Here is an 18982-nt window from a genome sequence, read left to right on the forward strand (position 1 = left end):
CAGGATGTGTAGGACCAGCAGGAGGGTGCTGGGCGCAGTTCAGCTGTGCAGGGATGGGGGCGGCAGTGCAGGGATGGGCAGAAGTGGTGAATGGTCTGATTCTGGTGAGGTGGCATGGGACCTGATTATAGTCCCTGGAGCCCCATCCAGCCCACAGACCAGCCCTGCACCATTCATCCAGCCCATGAGGCCAAGAGGTAGAGTACCACTGCTATAAGCTGATAATGAACCTCCTTTGTGGTCTCAGTCTGAGTCCTTAAAAAAGTCAGTGGCTTATTTTTTTAAGAACAATGAGGACCTATGTATCCCTAGTCAGGTTGCTTTATGAGGGTGCAGACAACTGAATGAAACTTTTCAGGAAGGCAGAACTATAGTGTGCTGGTGTTGCAGTGCTCAGTCAGAAAGGATCAGTATGCCCTTTTTACCTTCTTTATAGTGCTCAAGGTTGCCCAGAGGAAATTTTTGCTTTTGAAGGTAGATTTATCCCTCCTGGTGATGATTCTGAAATAGAAACAGAAATTTGACCTATTTCTGCAGGAGTGCTTTTCTTGCATTTTGTGCTTTCAGACCTCATCAAAACCCTTGAACTGTAAACCTAACAACTACAGTCAGTCAGTCAGTCAGTCAGAGAAAGCACTATATTAATTTTAATGGAAATGCTAGCATTGTGAAGAGGAGATGGCTCTGGTAGCTTTAACCAAAAAGGAAGGTTGATAATGAGAATTGCAAATATGACATACCTGGGGAGACCAACAAATCATTGAGTACCTTCCTCAAAAATAAAGGCTGATAGGAGAGGACAAGTTAACGATACATGGAGCAATGTGAATGTAATGCAAGTGTCCTGTTCAGAGAGGCATTACCCAGAAGGATTAGACATGTAGCATATTGAGGGTGTTGTTGGTAGTGGGGGTTGTGTCTAAATTCAGACCACAAGAGTATTGATGTTCTATTGCAGCAGTGTACAGAGGAAGAACTCTGGTTTGCTGTGAGTGTTTTCTGCTTCAGCTGCCTGTCAGTACTTCTCAGCTAAAAGCACGTACTCTATTCTAATTATTACTGAGTGTGCTGCACACCCAAGCTTCCTTTCCTTTGTCCCTTATGTCACACACTTCCTCTTTCAAATATTTATACCATATCCTGTTTTCTTGAAGTTGGTAGTGTGGAAATCTGTTGGTATTGTTAAAACATTTGCAAACAGACTTACTATCCTTTCCCACTTTTGATGTTTTAATTATTTTTGTAGCTGAAGCAGTATTTTCATTTTCCATAGAAGCTTTCTTCCTAACAAAAATAAGACAGTAATCCAATAGTTGCCTTAAAACAGGAGATCCTGTTGCCTCTTATTTGAATGGAGCCAGCCATGTTAAATTGAGCTAAATTATATATCTTCAAAGAGCTGTGACTGCACTTTGAAAGAAAGGTGGCTTCAGAGCTGGAATGGATCTGTTTATCCATTAATGCCCCAGTTGCATGATATTTATATGGTCCTACAAGTTGTGTTAGAAGACATTTGCTGTAGTGGAACAAATGATCTGAGTCAGGTTTTTTTTTAGTTTGGCTTATAAGCGACATTAGTTATAATGTCTACATAAACCATAAATGAATGTAAATTTAATTCTGTACTCTAAATTTTTAGATAAAGGCATTATATAAAATACATATTTAAATTATAACAGATTCTAGTATTTTTGAGCTGCTCTTAACCCATGAAGTAGCTATCTAGACATTTGCATTGGCTATTTTAATACTTTCCGTGCCAACGCTGTATGTATAAAAACAAATCAGCTTTTTTATAGTATCATAGTCCTGAGGGTCAAAAGGGACCTAAACAGATCATCAGGTCTGACCCCCTGTCCCAGGCAGGAACAGGTGCCAGGGTCATATCACCCCAGCCAAATATCCGGCCAGCCTCCTCTTGAAGACCCCCAAGGTAGGAGAGAGTACCGAAGACCCCCAAGGTAGGAGAGAGTACCGAAGACCCCCAAGGTAGGAGAGAGTACCACCTCACTTGGGAGCCCATTCCAGAGCCTGGCACCCCTAACTGTAAAGTAATGTCTCCTGATGTCCAGCCTGAACCTTCTCTCTAACAATTTGTGGCTGTTATTCCTCTCGTAGAGCCTACCCTGCTGCCCCTTGACCATGTGAGTGGCCCTCCTCTGGACCCTCTCAGTGCTAGCCACATCCCTCTTGAAGTGTGGTGCCCAGAACTGGACTTTATTTTAATGCTTACTGTTTTACCTGTGTATGAACTGTTTCAAGCCAGACTGAGTTACAAATTAGATTAATGAATTCAGTGCTGTGGAGGAAGAAATAAAATGTTAGCAGATTTAGATGCAGAGACTTGCTAAGGCAAGGTGGGGAATGAATTGGCTCTTTGTTTGATTTATTCCTAAACATCAGTTCCTCCTGTTGTCTTGCCTTCCTCTAAAGCACTCAGGGCCATGTTCTGGGCAACATTTGATTTGCTGTTTGAACCCATGAGGAGAGTCTGACATAACATATAATGTTTAAAGTATGTCTCCTGTGGTCACAAAAGGACAGAAGTTACACATAAGCTTAAGTAATCAGAAACTGGTTTAAATGTGGAATGGAAATCCAGTGCACATAAACCAGTTTCAAAATGGCTGAAGCTGGTTTAAGATAAACCTGGTTGAATGCATCAGACTTAACTGATTTGGGTCAAACCAGTTTATGAAACTTCCGTCCCAGACCCCTTCCTGGTTCAAGTTCAAGCACAGTCTCGCAGCATCCCAGCATGCTTTACAGCCCTGGGCTGGGCTGTGCTGCCTGCTCCAGCAGAGGAGGGTTAGGGGGTAGGGAGAGGAAGGAACTGCTCCCTTCCTCCCCAGGTAAACCCTGGCTGGGGCCTGGGGCCAGGGAGGGGGTTAAACCCCACTTCCCCCAATCAAATCCCCCTTCCCCCAAGTATAGAGCTTCCTTGCCCTGCCCTGCTAAAGTTACTGCTGGCTGTGACTGGACTGCAGATCCCAGAGGCACCTGGAAGCAGGAAGAGGAAGTGAGGAGCAACCCTGCAGTGTCCCACTGCTGTGATTCTGGGCTACAAATCCCAGGGACCTCAGGGGCAGCAGGAAGAGGAAGCGAACACACAGCCCATGATGTCTACATGCCAGAGAGCCATACTGTAGTGCCCCCTGTCATCTGGCCTGAGCCACTTCAGGCATTTCCTGAATCAAAAGTAATATTCAGTTGTTTCTCAGTTTAATCTCTACAGCTTAAACTAACCTGCAAAGAATGAATCAATTCAGCCTCCTGCTTTTTAATTGCCTGTACTTAGCCAAGGGGCTTTACTTAAAAGTTCCATAGAAAAATGTAGAGCATCTTGCAATATAATAGGAAGTTGTGCCTGATATGAAATTCTCAGTGTGTGTTTCAGCAGTCGTAGAGAAAACTATTACATTCTATAGTAAAGTTTAAATTCCGCTTATTACATTAACTTTGTCTGAAATTTACTGTTTTCATGCCTTCTAAATTTGGTAGGGTTTTCCCATAAGAGAAGAAGGAACAAATATTACATGGATAGTGATATCACCAAAGGTTTCTCTCTTGTTTTAAATTAATCATAAAGGATGATTATTCAACTTGTGTTTTACAGACTGAACATCATTTTTTGTGCCTTCTGGAGGAGAAAAGGCCAAGTCCTTTATGTCCATCAGGTTCAGATCTAGCTATGTGAGATAGTTGCAAATTACATTTCTAGCCATATAATTGAGAAATGAATGTCTTTGTGAAGAGCAGCTTATGTGCTAGCCATGTACCTTGAAAATTGTCACAGTGACTGAAGAAGCCACCCCTGGAGGGAATGAACTTTGTAACCTGAACATAAGCACTTGTCAAGTGTATTTCTTTTTGGTAAGCCATTTGGAAAACAAATCCATGAATTTTACTTTCCTTCATAAAATCTGAACACTGTACTATGTAGGATGTACATATATTACATGACAAAGACAGAATAACTATAAATTAGAAGAGGAAGCTGTTTTTTAGGAAACCTGGGTTCTTCTCCCATCTCTGCCACTGATTCACTGTAGGAGTTATATTTTTTGCCCAGTCACTTTTTGCCGTGTCACTTTTCCCATCTGAAAAATAATACATTCCTTACCCATGATTCTAAAGTAGTTTGTGTTCCTCTTTTGTTACTTATGTATGAGCTACTATTATTACTAATACTAGTTTTTCAGATTTCTATTTATTATTACAAAACAGAGCTGTCCAACTTTTCAGCAGCTGGGGGGCCACATCCATGTGGGCCAGAGGCGCCTCAGGTTGTACAAAGTGCATGCTCCCTTCACCACCGTGTTGTCTCCCCCATGTCCCTCCACCGTGTAGGCTTAACAGTTGGTCCAAGAAAAAGGGAGTGCTTGCAAAAATTCTTGCCTTTATTTATGGTAAGCTGCAAAATGTAGGAGAATATATTACTGTCTCCTACCCTATGTTAGAATGAAACATTAAATATAACAGTTTGAACATTCCCAGGAGCCTAGGTAATTATTATTTTGTAGTTCACTTAGTGCTCTGTGAACTAATTGAAGACAAGCCAGTTTTTAGTTGGTCAGAACATAGTCTTTTGGGTGCTTGTTTGGTTTTACTGAAGTTGAAGCCAATTTTAATTTTGTAAAGTGAATTCCCTTGGGTTCGGTATGCCTTCTTTTCACTAGACTTATGATGAGCTTCACCTTTCTTGTGGTTATTAGAAAGTGATGATCCCCTGACTTATCTAAACATGTTCAGAGACACCTTTGGTGAACATGCAAAAGAATGCTCTGAATCAGATGAACAACATTCTCAAAGGTGATAGACATTTTCAAAAAGAAAAATGTACCATTGATTTCCAGATGCTTTTACTATAAAACGTAACAAAACATGTTCCTGTCTGGTTTTCTTTGATTTTCCACCTCCAGCCTCTGCAGAGATCTGATTTTGGTGTTTTAAAGAACAGTGAACAAATCTGGTCCATAGCATTTAGCTAGCAATCTACTTTGCTTTGTGGCAGCAGCCAATGACTGCAGCCAGACATCTGGGGCAAAGCAGAATCAGTGACTTCTAGTTGCTGTTGCAATTGCAATGTGCTGCTGCAAGCTGCAGCTGCTTTTTTTCACACATTGGTGCCTAGGGCATTGCCTCTTATTACCACCCTAGTTACACCACTGCTTTGTGGTACTACAGATGTTGAGCAGAGACAATACAGGTCTGGTGACTTTGTTGGGGATATCAAAGGAGCATTTCTGGATTAGTGTCTTATTTCTGACATGTTTGAGAAGATGTTGGAAGCTATGGTAGGAGACACACAGGCAGTGCCTAGCTTAGGAAAATCAGTTGTACCTTAACATTGTAAAGAGGGTTTAATGCTTGTAAAACCATAGTAGTTTAACCATGAGTAATCAGCTTATATTTTAAAGGTGCTAAACTATTTGTGAACTGATGTTTCAAATATAGCATTTATAAAAGTTATTTTCCTAGCCAAGGCATGACTTGGGGGAGAAAGCATCTAAAAGATGTTTCATATGTGTTTGTGTAAATCCTCCCTTTTTGTGCGTCACTGTTGTTGGTTATTATAATGAACCAGAAAAACCTCTCTCATTTTCAGTTTGATGCATGGCATAATAAGTAGGGCTGTGTGAAGCTTCAGTCCCTGATTTGGTTTGGCAGAGATTCAGCCCGATTCAGTGGCTGAATCTCCATATTGAATCAGGAGACCCTTTAATCTCTCTGACTCAAATTGGAACCCTCTGAATAGATTCGGAAAGATTAAGCGATTCAGACAGACACAGCTTTAAATATTTTTTCTACATAACTCAGGGTACCAGGCGGCTCGTGAATGCTGTGATGCTGGGGCAGATGGAGCATCCTACAAGAGCATGATGGGCTCCCCAGCGTGCTCAGCAGCAGACCCAGAAGTGGACCAGAAGCACTTCTGATCCACTTTTGGGTCCACTGGGGAGCGCACAGGCCTCTGTCCCATGACCCCCCCCAGCTTGGCGAATGGTGCTTTCTGGGTCTGGGGGGAGCACCTGGGGTCCCCACATGGCTGATTGCTGGGATGGGGGTTCCCTCAGTGCACTCCCCAACAGACCCAGAAGCAGACCGGAAGTACTTCCAGTCCACTTCCATGTTTGCTACCGAGCACAGGGGGAGACCCCCCCACACACACACACACTACTGTGGGATGCTCCATCTTCCACGGCATCGCAGCATTCACAAGCCATGTCTGGTACCTTGAGGTATTTAGAAAAAACATTTAATGTTTATCTGTGCCGGAATTGCTGATTTTCCAAATCAGCATCGAATCTTCAGATTTGTATTCGGCCGAATCGAACTGGGGACAGTGATAGGATCAGAATTAGGAACAATGGCCATAAATTGACAGAGAGCAGATTTAGGTTGGACATTAGAAAGAACTTCTTCACAGTAAGGGTTGCCAGAATCTGGAATGGGTTTCCAAGGGCGGTGGTGCTCTCCACTACCTTGGGGGTCTTCAAGAGGAGACTGGACAAGCACCTAGCTGGTGCTCTTTCCTGCCCAGTGCAAAGGGTCAGACTTGATGACCTACTGAGGTCCCTTCCGACCCTAACATCTATGAATCAACTAATTGAACCACTGTCCCCTATTTGGGCTGAATCCAAATCAAATATGGCCCATTTTGCACACCACTAATAATAAGTAGGTTTTAAAAAAGTAGCTGTGGTAGCTCTGTAAAGAAAGTTAATTTGTTAAATAAAATGCAGGCATTCTGGTCCAGTCAAAACCATATAGCAGCTGGACTGGAGGGAAACTTTCTAATGAAGATTATCTACAAGGCCCCAATGAAAATGTACTAAATGCTTGAGAAGATTTCTTAGTACATGAACTACAGAAAGCAAGGCTGAGGCTTTGAGTAGTCATTTTGGTGCTTCAGTTTCTGGGCACCTGAATTGAAATGCCTTCAAAGGACCTGATTTTCAGAAACTGGTGACCACTTCTTGGATAGAAACAGAAGTTACACACAAACTGGTTTAAGTGATCAGATTGGATCGATTCTGCCTCCGACTTTTGCCTGTCTGTACGTAGCCCTTCAAATAAGACCTTCTTAAGGAACCAAAAATGTCTGATTGTTTTTGAAAAAGCTTTTCCCTGGATGAGATTTATAATGTGTTAGAATTAGTGAAAGAGCTATTACTTAGGGGAATTTCTTTTTACAGATTTGCCAACTCATTGTGTAATATTGTAATGTGTTTATGTGCAACTCCATTGATACCATTGTCATTGCATTGAATGACAGCACACCAACTGATCCATTACAAAATTATTTATTTTAAATATACCATTCCACTTAGATTTGTATAACAAGCATCAGGTCACCAGAGCTAGATTAAGTTCCCAGAAATGGTTAATAAATAATCTACCTAATAATACTCGCCACAAACCAGATGCATAGACCAAATTTCAGTGCTTAAATAACTGGAATTGCTAGTGTGCTTTTCTTAGTGGACTGTCTACAAACATGTTTTATGCAAAAAACTCCTTTGCATAGCAGATGCACAAGTTATTCAGCGCTTAGGAAACTGGGAAAAAACTGCTATGGTTTTAAAGAAAAAAATTCTAAGGGGATAAATCTCACAAACTAATTGACATATGGGTGTGGTTATGATGCTACTTTTCATTTTGGAAAGGTGATTTGATGGGATCTGCATAGTTTGTTAGTGCAGAAGATTCTGGACCTCCCTCAGAACTAAGTGCAAAATATTTCTTATTCTTCAGTAACTTGTCTCACATCTCATGTACTAAGTTGGTTATCACCTTAGATGCCTTCATCCTTTTTTATTTATTTATTTAAATGCACCTACTCATTTGTGGTTCATTCTTACAGCTAATGTACATGAAAAGACTTTATTTTAGTATTACCCTTGGGGGCTGCCTGGACATCATGATGAGAAGGACCATATAAGTACTTAGGTACTCAGTTAGCTCCTAGTTTGAGGATGCACATTTTAACATATTATTTGGATTGAATAAATTATAACAGGTTGTCGTTTTTTGCTGAATCTACTGTTTGTACCTTTCTTTAATTCATAAATTTTATAAATATTCTAGGGTTAGTCCAGACCCTTTGGGGAAAACCTTCATTATTTGAAATATGCCTTCCAGCCATATTTTAATAGAGAGTTAAAGGTTTGTATATTAAAATTGTGCTGCTGTTAAACTATAATAATCACCTGTGTAGCTGAATGATTATTATGCATAGTTGCAATAATCAGTCGATGTTCCCAACTGTAAACTTGAATGAGTTCCTATAAATATAAAGTATAGATATTGTATATGTAATTTATATACAGTGTGTGAGTAAATGTACATGCACACACAGTAAAAATCTTGTATTGCTTTATGCATCTTCATAGCACACAGATGATGGGGACCATAAAGAGGTTGGTAGACATGTAATATATAAATGGCTGAGAGTCCAATGCAGATCCTCAGCCTGAGATATCTAAACAAGCACAGAACACTGAAGTCTTCCCATTGGCTTCTTCAGTATTGCCAGCTCTCATGCCAAGTATTAAAAAGAGTAAAAAAAACTAGAGGAAAAATCTTAATAGACTAACTCTTGAATTTTCAGAATCCTCTAGTTTCCAGCTGTTACTGTTGCCTCTTCATTTAAACTAGAAACAGCAATTTTAAGTAGAGCTCAAATTGTCTCTAGTCAATGACACTAGGTTTTGTTGTTAGCATGCCGATAAGTCAAAGATAAATGGATTTTCTTGACTGGTGGAAGGACTCTGAGCTTCACAATATAATCAAACAAATGTTCTATCCCTCATGTTTCAATGTAGTGAAAATCTTTTACTGTAAATGCAGCCTGCTTTTATCAGTGAGTTAGCTGCCATGACAACTGCATTGCTTGTGAAAGCCTTGTTTGAATGATCTTGCAGGGAGCGGGGAGTCATTGAAATTCTGAGTATCTTTCAACTGCAGGCAGAAGCAAACATTCCTTGTGTATCAGCCAATATTTACTATTATCAGGTTTGGTAGCAGATGCTAGTTTTATTGTTCATTATTAAACCAGAGGAAAGAAGACCATTCCCTGGTAATGGAAGCTTTTGACCTTTTTATTACCAAAACAAAGTTATTTGGTCTTGGCAAATAGTTATACCTATCTTAGCTTCCATGTAGTTCTTACTATCTACTCTTCATTGTCTATAATGGTAAAGAGGGTTTTTCATTCTAAGTGTGATATGCAGCACATTAAAAACTTTAATCAATTTAAATTTCAGACCTTTGCTTTCTTTTTTTTTCCTGTAAATGCAAATGAATGTTGTATGGGATTTCATTTTGCGTTGCTTTTTAAAAAAGAGTCTGTTCTTTGGAAAAGCCAGCTCTGGCATTTGATTGTTTGAAGAGGTCCTAGTTTCTGCCTTTGTGATGTTATAGCTTTTTTCTCTGGTGATAGGTTGTAGTGTACAGTACAAGATCCTGTGTAAGGATCAAGGAAAAGCTGTGCTGTGACCGGCATGGCAAAAATTTTAAGCAGTGCCTGCAGTCACCCCTCGCTCCCCACACTTTCCCAGACTGGGGTCACTGTGGTCTGAGGAAGGCATAGGAAGCACCTGCTGAACTTGGGGTTACTCCAGTCTGGGGAAGACACAGGAACACTTCCCTGCACTAGGCTTCTCCTAGTCTCTTGAAGGAGGTAAGTTAGGGCAAGCATACAAGCATTTGTTCCTGTGAGAGAAAGTCTCCCACAGGAGAGATATTCCTCACTGAAACAAAGACAGTTTTTCTCTCAGAATCAGCCTGTTTCCTGCAAGAGAAGTGGCATAAATGCCTGTACACTCCTGGTTTCTAACAGGAGACCAGTATTTTTCCCATTAGAAATCTAGTGCCTCTCCATATACAGTTGAGCTTTGCTCACAAGGATTGTGATGGTTAAACTCCTGTTTATTTCACAAGGAGCAAATGTAGATCAATATCTAATGGCTGCATCTGAAAATCCCTCCTTAAATTCTTACTTAGTTATTAGATTTCATTGTTTATATTTAACTCTAGGATCTAGGATATGCATTGAAAGGTACTGTGGGCACTGTTTAGAGCATCAGTGGCAAAATGTCTGTGCACACAAGATTATTTTGGGATTGTGTTCTTGAATAGAGCTGCTTCCCTTAACACAGGAGTTGGTAACCTGCAGCTTGCAGGCCAGATCCTGCCCATCGTGGTGGGAATGATCAGGCACAGACAGCATTAGGGACACCAGAAGAGATGCCTCTAGGGTCCTTTTGCTTGCTGTATGCTGTTCATCCTGGCATGTACCTATGCTGTGCTCCACCTCTTCCCTATGCAGTCACTGTTGATGCCCAGCCTACCTCCTCTCTGCGCTTGCCACCAAATTTGCCCACCAGCATGGCTGTTGGCCAAGCCATGGCTGCGCCACTTGGTATGACAATAACCAATAACCAGAGGCTGCAGGGAGGGGTGCCAGAGAAAGCAGGGAGTACTGGGGCAGCAGCAAGGGATTGGCCCATGGTGGCCATTGTAAAGGCAAGTAAAGTTTGCTATCTCCTGCCCTAACAGATAATGGTCCTGACCCTTCTCCTACTGAAGCTGTCCCATTGATTTATAGAATGCAGATGAGACTAGTCCTCATTCGCAAGCCTTTCTTGTTCTTTTAAAACTGTTTCTTCATGCCCGCCTCTCAGTCGCCGGACTCTCCTCACTGGGGCATGGAAAGGAAAAGGGCACAGTCTGGTTACATGTTGCCTCCAAATCTCTAGGATGCAAGGTTCTGATAGCATATTATTTCAAGTTTATGTACAAAGTTTCACACTATGCAACATATTTATTAATGCTTTTATTGCACTTATACTAATTAATACTAATACTAACGTAGTGCTAATACTAATTAATAAGTTTTTAATAAACGGGAAATGTTTGATTTGTACTAAAAATTATTCAAGGAGAAACAAAGAAATTGGTTTAGATTGAAAAAGTATGTTCATTTTTCTAGGAGGCTTTTCACAAGCTATTTAAACATAAATATGTCAAATCGGAGACTTCAGTAATGGTTTATAGTTGTTACTGTCAAAGCCATCATCATTTACATTGAATTATATACAGTGATACATATACTGAATATCAGAGAAGACTGCCATTGAAGTTTTCTAAGGACTATTTGCAGTTCTTGACAATCAGAAGCTTCTGTCAAGGTAAAATAACCCTAGGACAACCAGTGCTGGAGTGGACTAGAGAACTATGAGAAGGAAGTACAAGTCTGCTAAGCTGTGTTGACTAAATATAACACAACTTATACATTTATATTTGGCATACTATTTTACTTATTTTTTCTTTTTCTTTTTGAATCTTTGAGGTTACCTGTTTGCAAGATTTCTTTGGAGATGATGATGTTTTCATTGCATGTGGACCTGAGAAATACCGTTATGCACAAGATGATTTTGTACTGGATCATAGCGGTAAGATGGTACATCTTAAATTAATTAAAATGTCACCCTTCACACATTTTCTTTTTTCCCTTCATGAATCAAAAGTGAAATGTTTCTAAAGAAACTTATATTACATATTTTTATTCCAGCTGAAATGTTTTCTTAATAAGAAATACTTTTCTGAACAATAATTTAGTTCCAGTCTGTGTCAGTGAGAATTTATATAGTTGGTTGTTTTTTCTTGGGTAAAAGACTCTTCACATAAAGGCATATGATAGATGACAGTGAATGTTGAAAAGCCTTCCTTTAATTCACTCCGTGAGCCTCATCCAAAGCCCACTGAAACCATTTGCACTAACTCCAGTGTGCTATAACTCAGTCTCCATGTTCCTGCTGTGTTGAATTTTTTCCCAGATCACATATGCAGCTGACGTTTTCAGAACTACAGGAATTGTTCCGTACATTCCAAGCATTCCGATCCTTTCTGTTAAACATACAGTGCATATTCAGTTTACGTTAGGAGAAAGCTTTTCTTTTTAAATTTAGAAAATGAATTTCCTGTGCACTTAGTTTCTTTTATTAAAAGCTTTTTAGTTTGTGGCTTTTAGCAATTTATTTAGGTGCTAGGTAGTTGCTATCCTCAAAAAGAAAGTCTCTAAACAGGAGCTCTAGAATTTTTCCAGGCATTATTCAAATTAAAATCTGAAATCAGCATATTTCAAGATGCTGTAGCTTGCTCACCAGCATATTTCAATACATTATGTTTAATATTAGAATCCTTGTAAGTAAGAAGTAGAGGAATAATATTACCAGATGCCATATTAGGGAAGCTTATTTTCTACTACTACCAAATTCCTTTAGCTCTCAGGGATGTATTTGGTAGCCATGATGGTCTGAGACAAAAAAAAATGCAAAAATCCAGAACTCTTGATTCAGAAATGATACCTTTTATTGACCAGCTAGGAAATTGCAAAAAAAGATCAAGAGTTTTAGATTTTTACATTCCTTTATCTCTCAAGTACATTTTTTAAAACGGAGTAGAGTTCCACAGCTCCTGCTCTGTGCCAGGAACTGTGCTGCCAGTTACTCCACATGAGTCATAGGCCAGAGCAGTACCTGACGCAGGTCAGCAAGGGACACAGGAACGTAGCACCTGTTGTCCCATGTCTGGCAGGTGGCCTTGATGTGGGACTATGGGTGTCATGTGTTTGTTGCCCAATAAATCTGCTTCAGTTGGGCGACGTCTGTTTCTACCCATAGTAAGTGCCCTGTGTAACATAGTAAGTGCCCTGTGTAACAAGGCCCTAAGAGTAAAATATATGAGACAGTGCACCTGATGTATATTAGACTGGTTGAGTTAAAGCTTTTTTATCCTCCCTCGGGCCTGGGAGGAGAGCAAATATGTTAGCTAATACTCCACAAATCTTACTCTGGACAAGGCCAGGCTTTTAGTTTCTGCCCCAGCTGAACCATCTACATACCTCACAAACAGGCTAACTGAGCTTAGCCCCTTGCTTAGAAACTGCAGTAGTTCTAGATTCCTGTTTTCACTTCTTCTTCTGCTGTTCCCTTTTCTGAGATCCTCCCCACAGGTTCCTGTAGGAATCTCACTGAAAGAAAAGAACAGCTTGATGCCAGAAATAGAACTTGATTTGACTGGTGAAGGTGGGAGCTTCATTCCCCCTTTACCATTGGCATTGGCAACTGGCTAGGTGCTGGAGACATTATTAAGGACAGCGAAGTCTGAGAATGGACCCAAAAGTTAAAGCTTGGGTGATCTAATACAAAAAGGGACTATAGCCATGGCAATCAGTGGGAAGGAGATAAAAACCCTAGTGGGCCTTGCCCACTTGCTTGGAACTGGTGCAGATACAGCAGAAGCAGCAGTGAAATTGCTCTGCAAAGAGATGAATACTAGCTGAGTTAAGGAAAGTAATTCATTTAGGTGGGAAACAAAATAGCATGATGGAGGGAGGAGGGGACAAAGAGAACTGAGAAGGGAAAGGAAGCCTGAATTGTTTTCATGAGAGGGTGGAATACTTTGGGACTGATCTAAGTATCTGTATGCTTCACAGGGATTTGAATCAGTTTGCATCTTTTTATATAAATTGATCTAGTCAATGCATGTTAAATTTCTTTGTTGATAGGTTGGGTTAAAATTATAGTTAATGAATAAATGGATGATAGAAAATGGTGGCAGAGAGAGATGGATTTCATAGATTTCATAGACATCAGGGCTGGAAGGGACTTTGGGAGATCATCGAGTCCAGCCCCCTGCTGGATTTACTGAGAGAGAGTGAAAATTTTGGAATTGGTAGGCATGTCCACATGACACGCTACTGTACTGTGATTAGTGCACATTTATTTAGTCCTTGATTGTAATCAAGGACCAAATAAATGTGCAGTAACTGGAGTTACTGTGCAGAAGCACCTTTTTCAGTGACACTACTGCGCAGTAGCTTAATACTGTGTAGTAGCATATTAGCAATATTTGTACTGTGATGCTACCACACAGTATTATTCAGCTACTGCGTAGTTAGCATCTCATGTAGGTATGTCCAGTGATTATTAAAGGAATGAACATGTCAATATGCATATGACTACCGATTTCTTCTATTAGCTTCTCTTTTTATTTAATGTTGCATGGTATATAGGTGGGACATCTAGATCTGGCCTTTGGTGCCTGCAGGCATTATTCACTTTCTCTGAAAATTGTTAGAGGTAGCACTACATTTTTGGCAAAAATAAGTAGACTGATATAAAATATGGGTAGAATGAAATTGTCTTATACAGGTGGAAAGAACAGCATGTTCAGGCAGGTGGATAGGATGGAGTTGTGGGCATGTAGGCAGCAGCATCTTGGAGTGGGACAGGCAGGGAGGGCCAGGACCGGGATCACAGGGCAGTGACAACATAGGGCCAGGGCTGGGGTAGAGCTGCGATCTGCTGTCTGCATGCCCCTGCCTGTGGAACCACCACCTGTCACAGAGACATACAGGGAGTGGATCATGGCTCTGCCCCATGTCCTGGCCCACACCATCACTGCCCAGCAATCCTGGCCCTGCCCCCCTGTCCCACTCCCTGGCCACCTATAGCCCAATCCCCTCCGCCTGTCCAAGAGCTCCCTGCCCACACAGTTCCCAGGCTGGTCTCTCTCTGTGAAGACACCGCCTGCCCACTCTGTTTGGTGCCCCCAGCAGTGGATGAAGGGAAGACAGGCTCAGGGCCAGATAGGATCAATTACCACCCCATCCCCCTGGCCAGGTCAGCACCCACTCTGAACCCTGCCTGCAGGAGCTCGTTGATACTCCTTAAGTGGCTCTCCAGCACAAATAATTGCCAACCTCTGCTATAGGACAAAGTCTTCTGTATTGTTGTTATATAAAGATATAAAGCTGTCATAACAAAGTGCAAATATCAGAAGTAGCCAGCATTGCTCCACCCACTTCACTGGCTCATCTCTGCCTAAATACAAATTTTCACTATTGCATGAATTGTTGTAAGACATGGCAAAATATTGCAAAATATTGCAATCCAGAATATTTCAGTATTTGGCCTCTTTAAAATAAAGTTTATATAGTTTGTGGGTTAAAGTTTTTTTGGATTTTGTTTTGGGGTTTTTTTAATATAAATTATTGCTGTTTAACTTGGCAGAAATGTTTGGGAAATATCAGGGTTTGTTTCCTGGGCAATAAACAGCAGTTCTAGATGATTTGGTTTGGAAGTTAATCTGTACACAGAAGTATTTTCTAAACTCTATCTGTTTACTTGCAGAATGCCGTGTTATGAAATCACCTTATTCTCGTTCACCTGGTACAGCTAGGCATTCTGGATCCAAAAGCCCTGGACCTTCACGTCGAAGCAAGTCGCCTGCTTCAGGTATACCTATTAGAAAGACCAAAAACAGATTAAACTTACAATTTTGTTGTATGAATGGAAAAGATTGGGAGTTTTGTGTGAAGTGTAAATGCCACACTTAACTTTATAAAGAAGTATATGAATCAGTTTATGCAGGAAGTGCTGGGGTTTACACTAATTTGTAGCAGGAAATGGGTTTTTTCTGCATCCTGCAAACAAAAACTTTTTTTTTTTGGTTACAGGCTAAACTTTTTAATTTGTGAACGTTACCCCAGGTTGTGCTAATCTAGTTTATTTTCAGCATGGGGTTTGATTTTCTGAACATTCTTTTCAACTGTTGTATGATCATATGATTTAATCTCATTCATTTCACTAAAATATACACATGGAATTTAAAATTTGCTTCCGAAAGGTGAACCATATAGTCAAAATATTGCATTTTGTCTCTTGGAAGTAATTTTTAGAAACCCCTCTCATTTCTTTTGGGATCTGAGGACCATCAAAAGATAAACTTTTTCCCCCCGTCTGGTCTTTCCTATAATTTCACAATAATGTCCAAATTGTTTCTTTACCTGATGCTAGAGTTACTGAATAACACATATTCCAAGTATTGGTTATCTTGATTGAAAATACAAATGAGTACAGTGGGAAAAGTTTTGCTTTTAGTTTTTAGTTCACATGTAAAACCTCTATATAGTAAAACTTAGTTGGATTTTTTTAAGAGTTCCAAAAGTAACACTGATATTGAACCCCTGAATACATCACACACACACACACACACACACACACACACACACACACACACACACACACACACACACACACACACACACACCTCTCTCTCTCTCTCTGAAACCTGTTTTAGACAATCCATAAAATCCAGAAATCTGCTCAAGCCAGAAAATGTCTACTGTCCCACCATGGTTTAGAGGGAATTCTGTATATTTAGTCTGTGTAAGGTAGAAAAGGAAAGGAAATTTGGGGCTTATTTGCAGAATCATTCTGTATATCACTCTCAAGCACATTATGCCAACCCTCTTAGCAGCAGGACATTGGCTGCTGTTGTCCCCCTGTTTTACTTGTGGCAGGTTAGAGTGTTATGCCTTGTGGTTGTGTTAGGGTTGACGGTGTAGCTTGACTAATTTTAGACAGAGGATTTTCTTAGAATGGTTTGGATATGGATGATCTGACATTTGGCAGTGGGTTGAACTAGATGACCTCCACAGGTCCCTTCCACTCCTCTTTTTCTTATGATTCCATAAAATGGAAAGTAATTGCCGTGTGTGTGTGTGTGTGTGTGTGTGTGCATGCATAGTGTAAGTAGGAAATAGAGGAGCTGTGCTGGGATGCTGGAAAAGAAAGAATTCATGGAGCAGAGGGGCTGGTAGAGAGCACCAAGCAAGCAGAGTGTAGAGGGCCTGAGAAGTTCCTCTTTAAGATGGAAACTATTTAAGCCAGAACTCTTCCCAGTCTCATGCAATTCCATCGTAGGTTTCACTGTACATTTATAATACCATGTTCTGGTTCTGGCTTGAGATTCAGCTCCTGTGTGCATATTTAAAACCAGAATATTAACTTCTGTACTTATTTTCAAATTAGTGTTTATTCCTTTTCTGGGCTGATGCTTATGAAAGTCTTTAAAAGTAGCATATTCATCTTCTTGAATAAGGGTTAAATACTTAGCTAAAAGGCTTCAAAGAACAATTATAATTGCCACAGGAAATATAAGGGATGAATTTTACAAGTGATGTACACCTCATACAATCCTATAAACTGTAGGTGGATTGCATGGAATATAAATCAGCAATGAAGTTGCCCAAAAGTTTTAAACAGCAAGGGTTATACTGCCATTTTATTATTATGTATACAGTATTGTGAATGTAAGTACCATTCTCCCTACACTCCTACTCACACAAAGTAACGTTCTCCCTACACTCCTACACACACAAATAATTGCTGGTGCAAGAAATTTAATCCCACATATTCTTTTATATGAAAAGAAAGAATAAAACTGTGATAAAGAACCTAAGTGATTGTGGTCCTGAAAACTGAAAAATAAAGTTTCAGAGCCTGAATTTTATTGAAAGTCTCTTACTGAGAAGTTGGCTCTGAAATCGGTTTTGAAATTACTAGAGGAATCTGAAAATTTTATCCATGGTGTCTATAGGCTTGTATTTACTTACTATTTTTTCTATTTAGTCTTTATCTATCTTTATTTACCCTTCTTCCTTTCATGTACATTCAGACCTGTTAAATAACTTCTCTCCTTAATGTCTTTCTCCTTTTGTATCATGATTGAGTACAGTAAAGAGGGGTGGCCACTACTCCACAGCTTATTCTACAGCAAAATCCCCAGGTGAGCCATTATTATTATGGCTTTATATCACTAGTGTGTTTCCTGCCTTTTCATTTACCCTTCTTTCCATTTTCATAAATGTATTGTGGCTTTTAACATGCATCACGTGCTCTGCAAAACAAAGGTGTATTGCATCTATTTTATCATAGTAAATCTTTTGATTGAGGCGAACGCCTAAGTGATGTTTATAATTGTCAGTCATCTGTAGATGGTACCATCAAATTACACCTTAATGAATCTAATTTTTGCTGCAAATACAGGAGTGGCTTTGGGAGGAACAAATTTATATCAGCATGATAATGAGAAATTTCAGCCAGTAAACAAGACAAGTTTACCTGAAGCTTAGTAGTGAGAAGTGCTGCAAATTTTGTACCAGAATTCTAATTTACCCAAGGATAAATTAGGCCCTGTATGTTTTGAAATTTCTGTGTGAGCCAAAATTAAACAAATAAAATCTTTCTTAGATCTCCAAAATAGTAAGCCCTAGACCCAGAGCCAACAAGTTCCAGTGTACCTAGAAGGGTATTTATGTGGAGAAAGGAACAAATGATCCTGATAGCATCGTAAGAAATACTCCCTCTCCTGGGAAACTACACGGATTTTTAATTTACAAATGACTGGTGGTTTGTAGCCATGCTGGAAAAATAAGTTAAAAACAAGACTAACTTAATTTTTAAACTATCTCATATGTTAGTGGAGAATAGGTGGGTGGGCAAACTGGGGTTACTGCCCCAGGCCCTGAGCTTTGGGGGACTCCACGGAGTTGGGCCGGCTTCACGTCTGGTCACTTGCCACCCCTCCCCACTGCCGCCCTGCACAAGCTGATTTGCCTCGGGCCCTGCACCTTGCTATGGTCAACTCTGGCAGAGAATAATATTATTAAGCATTTAAAAAACAGGGAGAGGGAGGTTATTCTACCTGTGTTCTTCAGTGGCTAGAATACACTTGATACTGCCACATATCAAGAAAGCCCAGGCTCTGTTCCAATGATTTTACAGTTTAAGATTAGATTAGAAGCTTTGAAAATATTATTTTTGATGAGAATGGGAAAAGAATGTACTGTAGTTTGAAGTGATAGCTGATTTTCCTTGTAAAAATCTTTGAAGCTTCTAGGGCAAGATGTCTGCTCTGGAAGTTGAGGCTGAGCCTCTCCCAGGTTTGTGCCCTCTGAGATCTTTCCTTGCAATATTTACAGCTGATCTTCTCTATAGGTCAAAAAAACATGGTTGAACTGTGTTTATCGGACAGCTTTTGTTCTAAAGGACAATACCATGTGCCCACTAATCAAATCTGGGTAGCTTAGTAAGGGATAAGAGTATTGGGAGGTCAGCAAACTATT

General features: G+C 40.1%; 1 protein-coding gene across 7 annotated transcripts in view; it reads left to right on the forward strand.

Annotated features, from left to right (window-relative positions):
• Window positions 1-18982, forward strand: part of DCLK2 (doublecortin like kinase 2) — a 160410-nt gene that overhangs the window by 75085 nt on the left and 66343 nt on the right. For 5 of the 7 annotated variants that reach the window (XR_016440775.1, XR_016440773.1, XM_090036370.1 and 2 more), the window contains exons 3-5: window positions 11357-11459; window positions 15204-15308; window positions 17593-17643. Coding sequence is in view for 4 of the 7 variants with exons in the window: in XM_090036370.1 (XP_089892496.1) it covers window positions 11357-11459; window positions 15204-15308; window positions 17593-17643 (259 nt within the window). In the remaining 3 variants the exon portion in view is untranslated. The remainder of the gene's footprint in view (window positions 1-11356; window positions 11460-15203; window positions 15309-17592; window positions 17644-18982) is intronic. The other 2 variants (XR_016440774.1, XM_090036369.1) reach the window with 1 other exon arrangement.

This window comes from Crocodylus siamensis, chromosome 2 (assembly GCF_052110815.1).
Source record: "Crocodylus siamensis isolate JL-2025a chromosome 2, ASM5211081v1, whole genome shotgun sequence".
Classification (NCBI taxonomy): Eukaryota; Metazoa; Chordata; order Crocodylia; family Crocodylidae; genus Crocodylus; species Crocodylus siamensis.